Source organism: Pipistrellus hanaki (genome assembly GCF_964339955.1).
Source record: "Pipistrellus hanaki genome assembly, chromosome: 3".
In the NCBI taxonomy this organism is placed as follows: domain Eukaryota; kingdom Metazoa; phylum Chordata; class Mammalia; order Chiroptera; family Vespertilionidae; genus Pipistrellus; species Pipistrellus hanaki.
In genome coordinates, this window is record NC_140505.1 from 95,020,859 (window position 1) to 95,038,802 (window position 17,944).

General features: G+C 45.0%; 1 protein-coding gene across 8 annotated transcripts in view; it reads right to left on the reverse strand.

Moving 5' to 3' along the window:
• The window catches only part of FGF9 (fibroblast growth factor 9), a 188,245-nt gene that overhangs the window by 55,028 nt on the left and 115,273 nt on the right, over nt 1-17,944 (reverse strand). The window contains exon 1 of one of the 8 annotated variants that reach the window (XM_084878651.1): nt 5,633-6,836. The exons of 6 other annotated variants lie outside the window; for them this stretch is intronic. In XM_084878651.1, coding sequence (XP_084734777.1) covers nt 5,633-5,909 — 277 coding nt within the window. In that variant the 5' untranslated portion in view covers nt 5,910-6,836. Of the gene's footprint in view, nt 1-3,622; nt 4,338-5,632; nt 6,837-17,944 lie in introns of those variants that run through there. One more of the 8 variants, XM_084878658.1, reaches the window with a different exon arrangement.

The following is a 17,944-nucleotide window of genomic DNA, read 5'->3' on the forward strand; positions in this document are numbered from 1 at the left end:
CAGACTGATTCATTTGCCTTTCAGCATAACGATTATAGCTTGTCTCATTTTTTATTCTTATAAGTATATTTCCAGTAGGAAATGATCTCACTCATCTAGGGGAAATGGTGAACAACATAGACTGATGAACAAGGAGCCATGGATCAGACTGTTGGACCTCAAAGGGAGGGTGGGGACAAAAGGGAGAGATCAACCAAAGGACTTGTGTGCATACATATGAGCCTAACCAGTGGTCAAGGACAATAGAGGGGTGGGGGCATGAGTGGAGAGGGGTGGGGGATTGGAATGGGGAGATGAGGACAAATATGTGATACCTTAATCAATGAATAAATTAAAAAAAAAAAAAAAGCAGTCTAGCTTTTCATGAGGTCATCTCAGTGATCTGAGATCCAATAGATGTTTGGGTCACAGCCATTCCAAGGTCTTTCTATTTGATTCAGAGAGACCTGGCAACCTGGCAACAAGCTCTACACACACACACACACACACACACACACACACACACACAGACTAGACTGAAACCCTTACCATTTATAGTACCATTTTGTCCCCAGTGAACTCTATAGCCTCAACCAGTGAACTCATCTGTCTTTTGGCCTGAGCTTCCAACTGTCCTCGTTTGAGTAAGGCCCATTCCCATTATCTGTTTAGCACAGAGGAGGCCCAGGAGTAGACTTCTATGTAGGAACATTTAAATGCTTAATGATCAATAGGAGAGGAGGAAAAAAAGGAAAGAGCAAGGAAAAGAAGAAGAAAGGGAGAGGAGGGGAGAGAGGGGAGGGGAATGAGATTGGCCTTAAAATAAAAACTGCCATCATATGTGCACCATAGTGGCCTATCTCTCCTTTTCAACAGATACAACCTAGACATCCTCAAGTAATGGATATTGATGGAGGTACATGGGAAACACAGCTAGTTTCATGGCATTCCCTTTCACAGCAGCTGACAGTTCCCAATGAGGATGAACGCACTGGCTTCCAGATGGTCTTATGCTGTCCGAGGTCACCCCTAGTCCACAAGAGGCAAGATCAGTTCCAGGGACTACTTTAGGAAAAAGACCACACCAAAACTTCATTCTCACTGCACACTCAGAAGGTGGCCTAGCTCCTAAGAGCCCCCTATATTGTGCCTCACCTTCAACGCCATAACAAGGTCAACTCTAGGAAGTATTATGGTGGACAGAGGCTGCTCCACTCTGGCATATGTTAAACAGCCTTCTAGTTTAAAAGCCCCCAATACTTAACAGAGCTGCATTCTTCAGAGGACAAGAATGTATGCAGGCCGTGGAAAGAGGCATGACATGAGGCTTTGAAAACAGATTAACCCCCCTAATACAGAGAGTTCACTGCTCAGCCAGCAACCCCATACAAGGGCTACCCAGTCATTTATATCAGGGCCTGCATCTCAGAAAGTCTAGTCATCAGCAACTTGAGCAAATCTCAGAGTTACTTAAGAAATGACTACTTGAGCCCAGTCGGGCGTGGCTCAATGGTTGAGCATTGACCTATGAACCAGGAGATCACAATTTAATACCCCTGTCAGGGCACATGCCTGTGGTTGCAAACTCCAGCCACAGTAGGGAGTATGTAGGAGACAACCAATCAATGATTCTCTCTCATCACTGATGTTTCTACCTCTCCCTCTCCCTTCCTCTTTGAAACCAATAAAAATATATTTAAAAAAAAAAAAAAAGGATGACTGCCTAAATGGCAGTTATAATCCCACCAATTTTTCAAGAATCTGGACCAGTCCTAAACAGTTCCTTAAGTAGACAGTCTTTCCCTTAGTGAGGTATTTTTAATGAGATTGCTTTAACCTCTTTAAAAAAAAAAAAAACACAAACTCATGCTACCCTATTTCTCCCCTTTAGTACAACTTCCACCTGACTCCTGGCCCCTTTAAAGTGCAACCCCAGTTAGAGTGCTCATCTGGGATTCTTGCAGGGCCACCACACCAGGCCACAAGGCACATCCAGAGAAGCAGGCCATCTGTCCACCAAGGCCAGAGTCAACTGCTCAGGTTTTCCTCCCTGTGCAAGTAAAATAGAGGATCAAGCCCCAACACTCACTTTTTTATTCTTCTACGTGACCACTTTCTCAATTGATATTCTGCTCACCTTTTTCTGCCTAGCAAAAGCTTTAAAGAGAAGACAGGAAATGAAACGTCTGACTCTCCTAGCCTGTATCCCAGAGACACAATTCCCAATTCCTTATCTCTACACCGCCGCCCCCAAAGGGAAAGGCACAGGGCCCTCTCAAGGTCCCACCTAACCTGTCACCGCTGCAACTCTCCTCTCCCTCCCCCGCCTGCCTGCTGGGTCAACGCCAGGCTCCCCCAAAGCCGAAGTCACCTGCCGGTGGGGGAGGGAGGTCACTTTCCTTCTGGTAGTTCATTCCAGGTGCGAGATGCACCTTTTATATATATCAAGGTGTAAACCAGCCCACCCCTGCCCCACTAAATGCTCTTTCCTAGAGAATGTGAGAAGACACTGAGGGTAAAGAATGCCGTCCCCAGAGAGAAGCGGAGGGGGGTGGGGGGAGCATAGAGGTGGGAGCCCTGTGCTTGGTGTGACACGCTCCCGCAGCTCCCGCCCACCCTGCGCTGGGTCCTAGCGCTGCCGCAGTTCTCTTCCGGGCGCGGCTGGGCAGCGAGAGCAGAAGGCTCGCGGCTCGCTCACCAAGCTGCAGAGGTTGCTAATATTGGGACCTGCCCTAGCGGTAGCTGCCCGCGGCACTGCGGTCAACTCGGCGGCCTTTCTCACTGCAACCGGATGAAATACTTAAATAGCCCTCGTTCCCCACCCCCGCTGCGCACAGCCACCCACTCAACTTCATCCAAGCCCCAGAAAGCGATACCACAGAGTGCCAGGCACACTCTTCCCCCTCCTCCGGCTCCCGCTGTTCATATACCTCCCGGCCCCTGGTCCCCCACACCCCGCCCTCCCACATACAATATCCCTGCGAACCCGGCCAACCGCGGCCCAGCGAGTCTAAACAGTAGAGATGTCACCTGCAGGATGGGGGAGGCAGGGGGAGTGCCGAGGACTACTTTGTTATTTTATGGTCTTTATTCAGCAGCTATACCAGCAGTCCTTGTCCGCTAACGCGCCCTTGGGGTCCTTTCCACCCTCGCAGTCCCCACCTTACCTCCCTTGCATCCTACTCTCCCAGTGGCAATGACTGAATTTCAAATGGCTCGACTGCATGTAGCAAACGTCCTACCCTAAAAGTGACTGCACTAAAATAATAAGAAGAAGAATCATAAACTCGGGGTATGTGAGAGCCCCACTAACACGTCCCATAATCTCTCTGTGCGGGTCCACCAGTGCTGCACGGGGAGAGGGGGGGGGGGCGGGTTCCGAGGGTCCCTCCAAGGCCAGACTCGGCCAACTCACACAATGCCACCGAGCCGGCCCTGCCCGCGGCCCCGGGCTCTCCGCGCTGAGAAGCGGGCCCACCCGGGCGCTGGAAAGCCGGCCGCGGACCGCAGGCCAGAAGCTGGGCTCCGGGAAGCGGTTCACTTAAGCTTGCCATTGTTCCGCCCGGCCTTTGGCCTCACCCCCACCCCCACCCCCAACCTTTCCCCGGCGCTCCGGTCTCGCAGGGCCCGAGCCCCGACCCACCTCCCAGGCGCCTAGGAGCCCCGCCTGTGCGCTTCCTAGAGGAAGAAAAATCCCCGACGGAACAAGGTGTCAGGTTCCGATATCCAGCTGGTCCTCAGTCCCAGCACCAAGTCTCCCGCTGCGGCGCGCGCCTCCAGCGGTTCTCACACCGAAAACCACCGCACAGCTGGGGCGGCGGCTGTCAGCCCCGCAGACCATACACACAAAGAAACGAAGGGGCTCAACTTGGGCCAAAAACCTGGTTACCCAAATGCCGCCATAAGTGTGCAAGCCATCGCCCGTGGCCCCCAGAAATGAGTCCGGAGTCCCCACCGCAACGCAGGGCGCACCAGCCGGGCAGAGGGTGCCGGACGTGGAGCGCGTTAGGACCGCGCGGAGCCGGCCGGGCCACCGCAGAAAGCGCCTGGGGCTGGGGCTGCAGAGCCCGCACCTGCCGGCCCCGGGCGGGAGGACCGCGTTCCGCCGCGGGGCGCACTAAGGCACCCGCCCTAGCTGCTCGCCCCGGGGCGCGGCCCAGACCCCAGACGGCGGCTGCGACCCGGACACTCCAGCAGTCCCAACCTCAGCGCCCATCGCCAGTGTCTTGGTGAGAACACTAGGAACGGCGGCGGCAGCCCCCACAGCAGCCCAGAGCAGCACTTGTAAAGTTTAGTCTGCTGTGCAACCACCAGAGCTTGCATCCATGGGCGGTGTGGGGGGCTGAGAAGTATTTTTCAACCGAATAATTACAAGGCCAGGAGTTACCACTTTTTTTTTTTTTTTTTTTTGTACAGCCAGTAATTTTTGCACTAGCAGGTTCAGCGTGGGGCTGAGGCTCGGGGAGCAAAGGGGCAAAATGGTAGGCCATCCCATCCCAGGCCTGACTCCAGCTCGCCTTCTGGCCTCATCAACAGCCCCTGAACCTAAATCAGATAGTTTAGATTGTGGTCTACATCTGGCATGAAAGCTTGAGGGAGAAAAATCACCGCGGGACTTTGTTTTTTACGACCCATTTTAAGTGTTGTCAGGTGGGTCCACTAAAAAAATCAACTTTCAACAGCCTGGTTGCCCGAACTGGCGCTTTTTATTTCTTTATTTTTTAATTTTTTTTTATAAGTACAGGGGACGAGGGGGAGCAGAGTCCCCCACCTGGACTGGCTGTCTGTTGGGCTCAGGGTAACCCAGCCAGCACGTGTGCGCAGAAATAAAAGGGGTGCATGGTCACCAGCCCTCGGTTTGTAGCCTCCATGCTGAGTCACAAGTACCCTCCTGGGGAAGTGAAGTCCTCAGAACTGAATGCTCTTTATAATTAGCTTTCAGCTTTTGCACGGGACACACACATTCACCAGAGAGCCACCAGGAACCCCACCTCGGCTGCACACTATTGCCCGGAGGTGATTTGATGGCTGGAAGGACAAGCAACCCCAGTGAGCGTCCAGCCACTTTCCAAATCTAATGTGACTTCAAAAGAACATTCGGCTAGTAAGCCTAGCAGAAGGGGTTCAGACCCTCAAGGTGGGAATCAATACCTTTCCTTTACAATTCAAGTAGGATACTTGTTAGAAGAAAGGAGGAAGGAGCAAAAACTTCATTGGGGCACTAGATTACAATAAACCATACCTTCAGGAAATGCATTTTTAAGTTCTCAGTAGTTAATGATTAAAGCTTTAAACTCCTGGGATTGGTCCATCCAAAACAAAAACAAATTCCTAAACCTGATTTTCCTGAGTATCTGATTCAAAGGAATGAGGAGCTTATGTGATATTTATAAATGATGGCTTTCTTTAAAAAAAAAAATTTTTTTTTTTTAATTTAAAGCATTTCAATGTAGACTTGCATAGGTGCCAGTGGCAGACCTGCAATTCCGGGGGCTTTTTATTTTATTTATTTTTTAAGCTGGCAAGCTGAAGCAGAAAGAGGTAAAGACCCTTCCTGCAACCGCCCCCCCGCCGCCCCCGACCACCCCCTTCTTGGTAGTTATAATCCCAACGTATCACGGCGCGGACACAAGAATGTTAATGGTATACCTACCGAATCGGCTGTGGTCTTTCCTGGTTCCCTGGATAGTACCATTGGGGAAGATTTCCAAGTGAAATCCAGTCCTGCAGTAGAGCTGCCTTCGCCTGAGAATCCCCTTTAAGTGATCCAAATCCGTGACTGCCGGTCCCCGGGGAAGCCCCCCGGCTTCGGACTGACCCAGGTGGTCACTTAGCAAAACCGGGCTGTCCACCGGCAACACCGGCACATTTCCAAACGGTACTGCATCCTGCACACCGAAATAGTTCCCAACTTCACCTAAGGGAGCCATCAGAAGGCTGGGCTGTTGGAGCACAGGGATAAACAATAATGATGGTGCCAACCCGGGAAATCTTAGGCGAGGTATATTCAACTCCCCTCCCTTACTGCGGTTGCAGAGAGGGGGAAAAAATACGTTATTTTCTTCAATCCATGAAAAGCATAAATAAAAGTAATCTGCCGTTTCACTGGTACAGGTTCAAGGTCAAACCACTAATAGCCTAAAGAAACCAGCGTTGTATACTCACACGCCGACACACTGATAAACACATCTATGCATCTCTATAGGCAGAGCCCCGGCTCCTAGAAGGCAGGAAGGTCTGCATCTCAGCCGGCGGTCGTACGGGGGGAATTTCGTAGTTTCTCCATTTGGTTCCAGATCGGAATGGCCATGGCAACTTCAATGCCTAGGCGTTATTATAGGATTTTAAGATGCACTGGCTACGTCAGAATCCACGGGTCCTGACTCCGGGAAAGGCATGCGCCGTTTTTACTCTAACCGACTATGCAGACATCAGCAGGAATCCTTCCAGGGCGGGGGTGGGGTGGGGGGTGGAATCTCACGTTGGTGGCGCTGAAGACTCTCCCTTCCCGATCCCCCCTCCAAAAAAAAGCAATAATAATAATATAATAAAACAAAAAACAAAAACTTTAGGCGTCCAAAGCTGGAATCCGGAATCTTGCGGCGGCTCGGCGGAGGTCCATTGGTTCAGCGCAGTCGGCCAGAGGCGAGCGAGAGAGCGGTGTCCGCAGATCGCGTGCGCCCTGCGGCCGCGAACAGGTGTTGCCGCGCGGGCTCCAGCCTGGTGACGGGCGGAGCGCTCCTCCTGCGCAGCCCGGCCGGCGCGCAGAGTGGCGCAGGGCGGCATTGGGCCGGGTTTAAGGTAGCGCCGTGCTGCCCGCGCGTCCCGTGGTCCTAGCGCCTGCCCTTTCCAACGCACAGCGGCTGGCGCAGCGGCAGGCCCGGCGCGGCCAGCCGGGCGCGACCACCCGGGACCACCCCGCGTTACAAAGACGCCCAGAGAGAGGCAGGGGATGCAAACCCTGAGACTCCCAAGTTCTCCTGCGGAACTGGAGCCCGGACCCCGAAACCTGGCTCGGCGCAGTGATGAAGGTTCAGGCAGGAGTGGGAAAGTAATTTCGCGTGGACTCTAATGTTACATGAAAAATACAACTTAGTTGCTAGAGTTAGAGGGAAGGGTGCTGATTTCATGACATTGAATGGACATAACAGTTTCTCCTTCATTCTTCTGCCAGGCAAACTAATGCAGGTGAGACGAGCGAGCGGACGAGACCCCAACCTCTGTTATGCTCACACACGCCTGTGGGGCCTCCGGATCTGTTTGGACAGCCTTCCCGGCGGGCATCTCTGGTGGGCGCAGTTCAGGTCCCACCAGCACGGTCCCTGGGGCTGCGACGCAGGCGGCCGGGGGGGTGGGGGGCGCCCAAGACGCGCCTCCGTCCCGGAATTGGACCTACGCGCGTCCGCGGAGAGCCAGGGAAGGGAGCGCTCCAGTGGGTCCCGCTGTCCCCAGACCAAGCTAATCAGGGCGAGCTCGGATAAGAAGAAGCAAGTCCAGTGTCCCCACTATGGCAGCAAGACAACGTGGAAGTCTGGGCTCCAGAGCCGGCCTCGGGTTTCTGCTTGCGACCCACGACCTCCGCGCTCTGCCGGGCCGGGACAAAGCAACCCGCCTCCCGGAGCCGCAAGGGGCACTGCGGTGCTGGGCTAGGTGCGCTCTGCGCGGGTCCCTGAGGAGGTTCCCCACCACACACTCACACTCACATTCACATTCGCCCTGAAACCGCCCTCAGGCCCCTCTCCCTGATCCTCTTTGTTCACATTGTCCTAGAAAGGAGCAGACTCTCGGGTCTGGATGGGGAAACTTGGCGAGACTTGCGCGCAGCCCCAGACTGCTGAGCGAGCAGTGAGAAGCGAAGTGTGAGCCAAGACTGGACCCCTGCGGTGGGAAGGGGAATCGGAGTCTTTGTAGGAGAGAAGTCGGACCCGCCTTAGCAGCAGCTTTGAGCAGCAGGGGAAGGGCCAGTCTGTCCTCCTCTGGACGGAAGGTTATGGAGATGAAAGGCAGCGATGAATTTGCAGGTTCTTGGGCGACCTGGGGCGACCTCACCAGGCCCCCGCGTGGATGACATGCTGGGGCGGATGAGAAGCAAGGACAGGAATGAAGTGGCCCTCCCTTCTTTCCATTCCCACACCCATTTGCCGCAGTCCAGGATCATGGGGTGTCTGGGGCTGCCTCTGAGCATCTTGCTCACGTGCTCATGAAGCACCAGCGCCCTGCCCTGCCCAGCAGTATTTCCAGCAGTCACGTTCACTGTGGGCTTTCACATTAACTGCTCGGTGGCAGATACAAGAAGCTGGGAAGCAAGTGTCACTTCTCATAAACCATCTGAGTAGCCTGCATTCATCTCGGGCAGCCAGCCGCGCTGGGTTAAGCAGGGGTATGCCTGGACCACTTGGGTACAATGAGCCGGGTGATTACTTTTTTTTTTTTTTTTTTTTTTATGAAACCTGATAAAGGAAGAGACACATGCAGACGAAAAATGGAGAGGGGGAGATGCTTGATCAGGAGACAACCAAGCAGCACGTGGACATTCCCACTGAAGTAAGGACTGGGGCAATTTCCACCAGCTGTATCCCACCAAATTTTTTAGAACTGATGTTAGACTGTCGGCCAATGAGCCAAGACCATTTCCACTTAAGAATCCTGAAGCCTCGTGACTGTCACTTTAAAAAGCAATGGAGCAACAGAAAAAAGGCTAAGTAGCTGATGGAGCATTTTCCTACTACTTAGAGGCAGCCTCCTCTGGGCTCCCTTTCCACTGCAGTTGGCTTAGTCCACACTCCATCCACATTCCTAACTCCAGCTGCAGGAAGACTTCCTTGCCCATTAACTTACCCATCCTGTTTCTTTCCCTCCTTTTATTGCTCACATCACATTACAGGAAGCTCACCCCATTGGCTATGGCTGACTTCTTCACAATTCCTTCCCAGTTCTGCCATGATCAGATGCTCCTATGTCCATGGCTGTGGTGTGTTTTAAAAGTATTCTTTAATTAGTATATTGATATTAAGCTCCAAGAAGACTGAGGCCTAGCTTTCTAGAGACACACTGTGTGATTGGCATAGTAACATCTGCCTTGGAAGATAGTTAAGATTAAAAGAAAAAATGCACATAAAACAGGCAGCACACAATAGACATTTAAGACATGGCTGATGTTATCATATTATTCCTAACATAGTTCCCAGGAATTTCTGCACATGGTATATTCATCAAATAGTATTCTTTATTGCAGCTCCCAAGCTCTCTTAAGCTCTCTCTTCTCAAAATATTTTAATTCTTCTAGTTACCCCTTCTTCCAGTTTGTCCTCTGTATTTTCTGCTGACAATTTAGTACTTAGGCTGAGATGGGAATAAATGATAAGGAAAGAGAAATGAAGAGGAATGAGCATCAACACAGATCAGCAGATCTGAACCTGGCTTCCCCAATACCCATTTACTCCATGTGATTTCAAGTTTCTCTCATAGATGGAGTGAGCTGCTGCCAAGATGGGTTTATGATACAAATATGTATAAATGGCCTATAAGCTATCAAGATCCTTTCAATTTAAGGTGGCAATTTGAAAAAGTGCTCTGTTCACTTCCACTGTTTCTCCTCCTCCAATCTCCTTGGACACCCCAAATGCAAATCACTAAATCATTTTATTCCTTTCCTACAACAAAAAGGTGTAATTGGGCCTCTAGCCTTATGTCTCCATTCCCCTAATTCCTCCACCCACTCTGCAGCCCTCAGTTCAGCCCACCGCTGTGGTTTAGGAAGTGAGGAGTGTGGCTGGAGGGGAGTGGTTGGGAAGGTTGACATCTGTTCTCCATCTGACTCCCATGCACTAGATTTAAGCTTCAATGTACGAGCACAAAACTGCTCACTACATTCCAGAAACCCTTTAAGTGTCTTTGTGCTTTATCTTTTCAATCCTCAAAAGTTCCTTATGAGGTAGGTACTATTATTATCCCATTTGATACATGAGGAAACTGGCTTATAAAGATTAAGTACCTTGTCTACTGCCATAGGGCTAATCAATGGTGCAGCCACGTTCATAGACCTCAGACTCCCCACTGTGCAACACTACCCTATATTATAATAGGCATATACTTTTAAATTTTTATAAATAGCATGTTTCCAAGAAATCAATATATAGATATAAATAACTTAAATGCATATATAAATAACCAGTTAAGAAACATAATGAAGAAATAAGGACACCAGTTACAACAGAAGAAAGAAGAAAAGATTCCTAGGAACAAAATTATGCAAGATATATATGAAGAAATATATTTTAAGCTCTCACAAAGGAAAATTTGGAACAAACAGAAGGGCATATTATGTTTTTAGATTTTTAAAAAATTAAATTTCATAACTATGCATCCATTTTTAAATTAACATAAAAGCTTAACATGATTAAAATAAAAGTACCAACAAGTTTTTAAATTAGAAATACTAACACTAAATTTTATATAGATAATTAAATTGACAAAAAAAATGTTTGAAATTGACAAGAAAAATAAAGGAATAATTAGCCATAGATTATTTTTAAACATTGTTAAGCTATACTAATTAAAATAGAATGGTATTACTATATGAATTGTTCATATTAGCATATAAAAAAAGATAAATCAAAAATGGAATAAAATTACAGAAATAAACCCCAATACATATTGGAATTTAATAATGACAGTCAATCAATAGGGAAAATGAACAAGTAAGTAAATGGTTTTGAAACAACTGACTAGACAACTGGGGAGAAAAGTAATACCTAATTTTCACACTTTACTTGAGGATAAAATGTAAATGGACCAAATATTTAGCTATAAAAATAGTAAGTACTAAAAAAAATAATAAAAGAATTTCTTTATAACCTGAGTTATGAAGGCCTTTCTACAGGCATACCTGAGAGATACTGCAAATTCAGTTCCAGGCCACCACAATAAAGCGAGTCATACAAACTCTTAGTTTCCCAGGGCCTATAAAAGTTCTGTTTACACTGCACTATAGTTTATTAAGTGTGCAATAGCATTGTGTCTAAAAAAACAATGTACATACCTTAATTAAAAAATACTTTATTGCTAAAATTGCTAACCATCCTCTGAGCCTTCAGTGGATCCTAATCTTTTTGCTGGTGGAGGGTCTTACCTTCAGTTCAGAAACAACACAATATGTGAGGAGCACAATAAAGCACAGCAGAGTAAAAAGAGGTATACCTGTAATTATATTACAGACTTCAAATGCCTAAAAGAAAGTAATCTGCCTGGGCAGGCAACATAAATTCAACTGCCTGGGCGAACAACATAAATTCAAAAGATAAATGACAAAATATAAAAATGTGTATCTCGTGTTAAAGATTTGGAACTAATTTCCCTAATACATAAAAAGCTCCTAAAACAATAAGAAAAATACAACTTCCAGTTTCCAGATTAACATGTAAATAGTTTGGAAGTTATCATTCCTGTTCAAAAAAATAGTTGAAAAAACTGAAAGTCAACAACTATTAGATTTATCCAAGAACTGCCCTCAGGTGTGGTTCAGTGGTTGAGCATCGACCTATGAACCAGGGGGTTATGGTTCAATTCTCGGTCAAGACACATGCCCAGGTTGTGGGCTTGATCCCCAGTGGAGGGTGTGCAGGAAGCAGCCAATCAATGATTCTCTCTCATCAATTACATTTCTATCTCTCTCTTCCTTCTTCTTTGAAATCAATAAAAATATATTTTTTAAAGAATTGAAATTACAGGACAAACTGCTGCCCTGAAAAGTGAAAAGACAGAAATATAGCTTTTTGGAGCAGAAGCCAGAGCTTATCAGTAGAAACACTTTAAACTATAATATAATGAAGCTTGACTGTTAAAAACTCAGAAGAAACCCCTATACTTTCCCAAGATCTACCTCCAGAAGCCCTATGAGTACCAAGTTCTCACTGAGAAAATATGAGACTATGCTGTACACCTGAAATTAATATTGAATGTAAAGTGTAATTGAAAAAAAAATTTAAACTAAATCTGAGCAAAATCTCCTCCTGTTTCCTTCAAGGGTAGGGAAACATAACTATTTTTTTTAAATATGTCCATTGTGCTTGTTCTCCTTAACAAAGTCATCTCTCAGGAGAAACTATTTCACCAGCACCTAACCAACGTGCAAGAAGGGAAAAATCTAACTCTAGCCCCCTTAGGCCTTCAATGTGGATGAAGGGAAACACCCAGCTGAGGCAGACTTACTAAAAGATTGATGTGTCATCATAGGACTATAGAACACTTCCCCTACCCCCACACCTTACCAACACCTCCATAGGGCTCCTGTATAACAACAAGAATTAGAACTAAAAGACTCTAAATCAGTGTTTCCCAAACTTCTCTCATGATGAGAATCACCTGGTGGAGTTGTTAAAACACAGATTCCTGCCGGGACCGGTTTGGCTCAATGGATAGAGCGTCGGCTTGGGGACTGAAGGGTCCCGGGTTCGATTCCGGTCAAGGACATGTACCTTGGTTGCGGGCATATCCCCAGTAGGGGGTGTGCAAGAGGCAGCTGATCGATGACTCTCTCTCATCGATGTTTCTAGCTCTCTATCTCTCTCCCTTCCTCTCTGTACAAAATCAATAAAATATATTAAAACACAGATTCCTGAATCCCAACTAAGAAGTGCTAAACTAGAATTTTTGGGAACATATAGGTAAAATTGTATACTTAACTAGTGCTCTAAGACAGATTTTATATACAGAGCACTAAGTTAGGTATGCAATTTTACCTATATGTTCTCAAAAATTCTAGTTTAGCACTTCTTAGTTGGGATTCAGGAATCTGTGTTTTAACAACTCCACCAGGTGATTCTCATCATGAGAGAAGTTTGGGAAACACTGCTCTAAATAGACCCCATTTAAGGAGTCTCAAGGGAAACTCAAAAACAATAGTGGAGACACAAGAATACAGGAAGAAATCTCAGCTGCTAACTCCACAGCTACTGCAAACAGTAAAAACAACCTTACTTCTAGCCAGATAAAGGCCTATTTATCTCAGTAATTTTTATCCAATACATCATATCCAGCTTTCAATTTAAAAAAAAAAAGCATGCTAAACATAACCTCTCTCTCTCTCTCTCTCTCTCTCTCTCTCTCTCTCTCACACACACACACACACACACACACACACACACACGCACATAGTGTAAAGAGATAAAGCAAGCATCAGAACCAGTCTCAGATATGATCAAAATTTTGGTATTATCACACAAGATATTTGAAATAACCATGATTAGTATGCAAAGGGCTCTAATGGAAAAAGTGAACAACATTCAAAAACAGATGGCTAACTTAAGCAGAAATATTAAGACTAAAGGAAAGATTCTAAAGGAAAAGCTAGAAATAAAAATACTATTACAGCAATGAAGAATGACTTTGATAAGTACATCAGTGGACTGGACACAGCCAAGGAAAGAATCAGTAAGCCTGATCAGATGTCAATAGAAACTTCTCAAACTGAAATGCAAAGATTTTTTTAAAGAAAGAAATGGAACAGCATATCCAAGAATTGTGGAATAGCAATAAATGTTATAACAGACACAGAATGGGACTATCAGAAGAAAAGGAATGAGAAGAAAAAAACAAACCAGAAGATATATTTGAAGTGATAATGGTTCAGAATTTTCCAAAATTGATAACAGGTTCTAAGCCACAGATCTAGGAAGCCCAGAAAAACTAAGTAGGATACATACCAAAAAATCTACACTGTATATCATATTCAACATATATTCCATATCTACAGTGTACATAATCAAATACAAAGATAAAATCTTGGAAAAGGTCAGAGAGGAAGAAAAAATAAAACTTACTTTTAGAGGGAAGAAGGTTAGAATTACATCAGAATTCTTTTCAGAAAACCATGCAAGCAAAAAAACAGTGATATCAAATATTTAAAGTGTTGAAAGAAAAAAAATGCTAACAATAGAATAAAATAGTTTATAGAAAAGGAAATGCAACTGGTTCTTAAACATTAATAAATATACTCAACTCCACTTATAATAAAAAATGAAACTGCTGATATGCCATTTTTACCTATAAATTTGACAAGTAAAAATAACATAGAACACTATATTTGAGTTTGGAATTCAGGCACTCTTATACATTACTGTGGAGATAAAATTGACACAGCCCTTATGAAGGGCACTATGGTAATATTTATTAAAATTACAAATACACAGCTCCTTTGACTCAGCAACCTCTCTTCTGAAAACTCAAATATTTAAATATGTATGCACACATGTGCAAAATAATATGTGTAGAAGATAACTCACTGTTACACTCTTTGTGGTTAGCAAAACATTGGAAACAGCCCATGTGTCCATAAAAAATGACTGGTTACAAGAATTATAATAAATCCATAAAACAATCTTAAGCCACTTGTTAAAAGGGGAAAAACAGGGAAGTTTTTTGTATACTGCTGTAAACTAATCTCCAAAGAATACTGCTAAAAAAAAAAAAAAAAATACAACCCTGAACAATATATATGGTATGCCATCATTTGTGTTATAATGGATAACCTTTTATATTTTACTTAAAAGTAAAATCTTTAGAAATATATACAAAAAACAAATACAATAGTTTTGGTTGCCTTCAGGGCAAGATGGAGAATTTTAATATATGAACTTTCTTACTACCTTTTTTATACACATAAATGTAGTATTTGTTTACAAAAACCTAAACACAGTTTAATTTTTAACAATAACTACATATTGCTCTTTAAAGAATGAAAATACAATAAGTGATGCAAAGATCTTGAGAGCAACTGTGGGAAATGTTGGAATTATGGGCTTCCTTCCTCCACACAAGCCCAGGTGCACAAACTGACACATCACTGAAAATACAAACAAGTCAAACTTATCCATCCTCCAAGGAAGCTTTGTACTTTTTGTCTTTTCTTAGCCATGTCCAGCTTTTGTTCTGTCCATTTACCTTCCTGCCTCTCCCTATTTCTCATAAAGTGTGGCTGATGAAGCCCTGGAACATCCTTCACTTACAACTGTCCCAATGTTACATCACTTTGCTGGTTCAAAATATCATGCCTCCCACTCCAAGTTCATCTCATGGCCAGCAAAGTTACCCAACTTCCTAATGTGACCTCCTTTTATTTCCATTTTTCTTCACTTTCCTTTAGGTCATTCCAGCATAATCCATTTTAACTTTTTTTTTTTATTGCCTATTTCCCTACTTTTAGAACATATATGTTGTGTAATAATAATATTTTAGAAGGTACATGTGGTATAATAACAACAGTATTTATTAAACACTCAGTATATAGAAAGAACATCATATACATTATTTAATTTAAACTTCATTATGCTATGAATTAGACATTATTATCTCTGCTTATTAAGGTTGGGCAAACTGAGGCTTAGAGTGGTGAAGATACTTGATCAAAGTCACATATCTAGAAGTGACGAAGGATTATAACATTTTCCAACATCAAATCCTGGGTTCTCAACTGTTTTAATATACTGTGGAATTTAAGTTAAAAATTGTTTTCTTTTGTTTTTCTGTTAAATAGCTAGCTTAGGAATTTTTACATTCAACCTATGACGGGAAAATAGCTTCCTTCTCCCTCCCCCCCCCCTTCTTTTTCTAAAGGCCTCTTCAATATTTGCTTCTTCCTGATAGTTGATGGAATGTTCTCAGGATTTTCCATAGATGATTGGAAACAAAAAACGAATTACTTCTCACTGATGCTGCCCATATTCTCTCGAAATTAATGACCAACAATACAAATCCAGGGGTCAGTTTTCAACCTACACTAGTGCCCTCTCAGCTGAACTTGACTGTTAATCACTACACGTTTTTCATATCTCCCATGATTAGACATTCTCCGTTTCCCTCCCACTTCACAGATCCCTTTCTCAGTATTCTTTGTTGCATCCTCCTCTCCTCAACATCCAATGTTTAGTGTCCACAAGCTCAGTCCTCAGATCTCTTCTCTATACTCACTTCCAAGAGGATTCCGTCTCCCAAGGCATTAAATAACAACCCATTAGTTGAGACTTCCCAAAGTACAACTGTAGCCCTTTCCTCTCTCCTGAACATTTTCTAGGAATTGGGTGTTATTCCAAATGTGATGAACACCCATGGTGATTGATGATGATTCCCTCAAAAGAATCCACACACTATACAATGCAATCATTTCACTTTCAAACATAATTCTAAGTAGTGTTTCTATAACTCACTTTTTCCCCTAGGTTTCTCTATCCCTACTGCTCCCCCCAATTAAGATTGATTTGTAATGTCTCCCACGGAGTTATCTATTTATATTCTCAATGTTTCCCAACTTTGCTTTTTGTTATCATTAATAAGAATGCTAAGTTTAATATCTTTTTCATTTGTTATAGTCCTATGCTTTTTAGTGTTTCAATGAATAATTACCAACTTACCACCTTTTTGTTGTTGTAATTGTTAATCCTCATCTTAAGATATTTTTCCTTTGATTTTTAGGGAGAGTGGAATAGAGAGGAAAAAACAGAGAGAAACATCGATGTGAGAGAAACACATCAATTGGTTGCCTCCTGCACGCAACTGGACCAAGGCCCAGGTTGGGAGGAGCCTGCAACCAAGGTACATGCCCTTGATCGGAATCAAACCCAGGACCCTTTGGTCCACAGGCCGAAGTTCTGTCCTCGGAACCAAACCAGCTAGGGGTAGGTTACCACTTTTTAATAATTACCTAAAAAGAGAGAGAATCCAAGATGGCTGCTCGGGTAGGCAACTAGCCGCAGCCGCACACAACAATTTCAATAAAATACAACTAAAATATAAAATGGACATTACCCAGAACTACAGGAAAGTCGACTGACTGGAAATCCTACAACAAGAAGCAAGGAGAAAACCAGAAGGAAGTGCGGAGGAGCTGTAAAAGCCTAAGGTACGGAGACGCGCGGCGCGCGGAGAGGACAGAGCCGGAGAGGAGGGAGGCCGAGTGCCTGGCTGGCGTTCCCAAGCGGGAAGCAGAGAAAAGCTCCGATTGTGCTGGGCCCAGCTCCAACTGCTCTGAACCCCAATTCTAGGCCAGACCCTGGGGACCCAGGCTCACCCATAGGGAGCTGGGCTGTAAGGCAGAACCCCAGGGAACGGTTAGAGGAGGTCCAGGAGGCGCGCACAGTGCGCGCAGAGAAGGGCCGGCCGGCTGTGCCGCAGGATTGCCCTGACGGGAAGGAGACAGGGGCTCCAGACTGCTCTGAACGCCACCTCCAACTCCACTTCCAACTGAACTGAACCCCAATACCGGACTCATTGGGGGAGAGCATAGACAGTTTGGCAGCAGGAGAAAATCGAGGGCACCTTTCTCTCAGAGGCGCTTGCAACAAGTACTGAAGGACCCTGAGTCTCAGGAGTCACATAGGGCGGGCTGACGGAAGCCAAGGCTGTAGGCTCCACCCTGAAACCCCACCCCATCAGGAAAGCTGCCTGCGAAAATGCCTAAACCAAATAGATCACAAACGAAAGAAATGGAGGACAAAAAGCGACTGGATATAGAGTTCAAAACCACACTTATAAGGTTTTTCAAGGGTCTCCTAGAAAAGGCCGATAAAATAAATGAGACCTATGAGGATATGAAAAGGGATCAACAAGAAATGATAAGGGATCAACAAGAAATAAAGAATACATTATCTGAAATAAAAAATATTATACAGAGTCCTAAAAACAGAATAGAAGATCACAAGAATCAAGTCAAAGATTTGGAACATAAAGAGCCAGAAGACACTCCTCTGCAGAAGCTAGAAACCAAGAGAATCCAGAAAATTGAAGATGATGTAAGAAACCTCTGGGACAACTTCAAACGATCCAACATCAGAATTATGGGGGTCCCAGAAGATGAAAGAGAGCAAGATATCGAAAACATACTGAAAGAAATAGTGACAGAAAACTTCCCCCACCTGGTGAAAGAATTGGACTTACAAGTCCAGGAAGCACACAGAACTCCAAATAAAAGGAA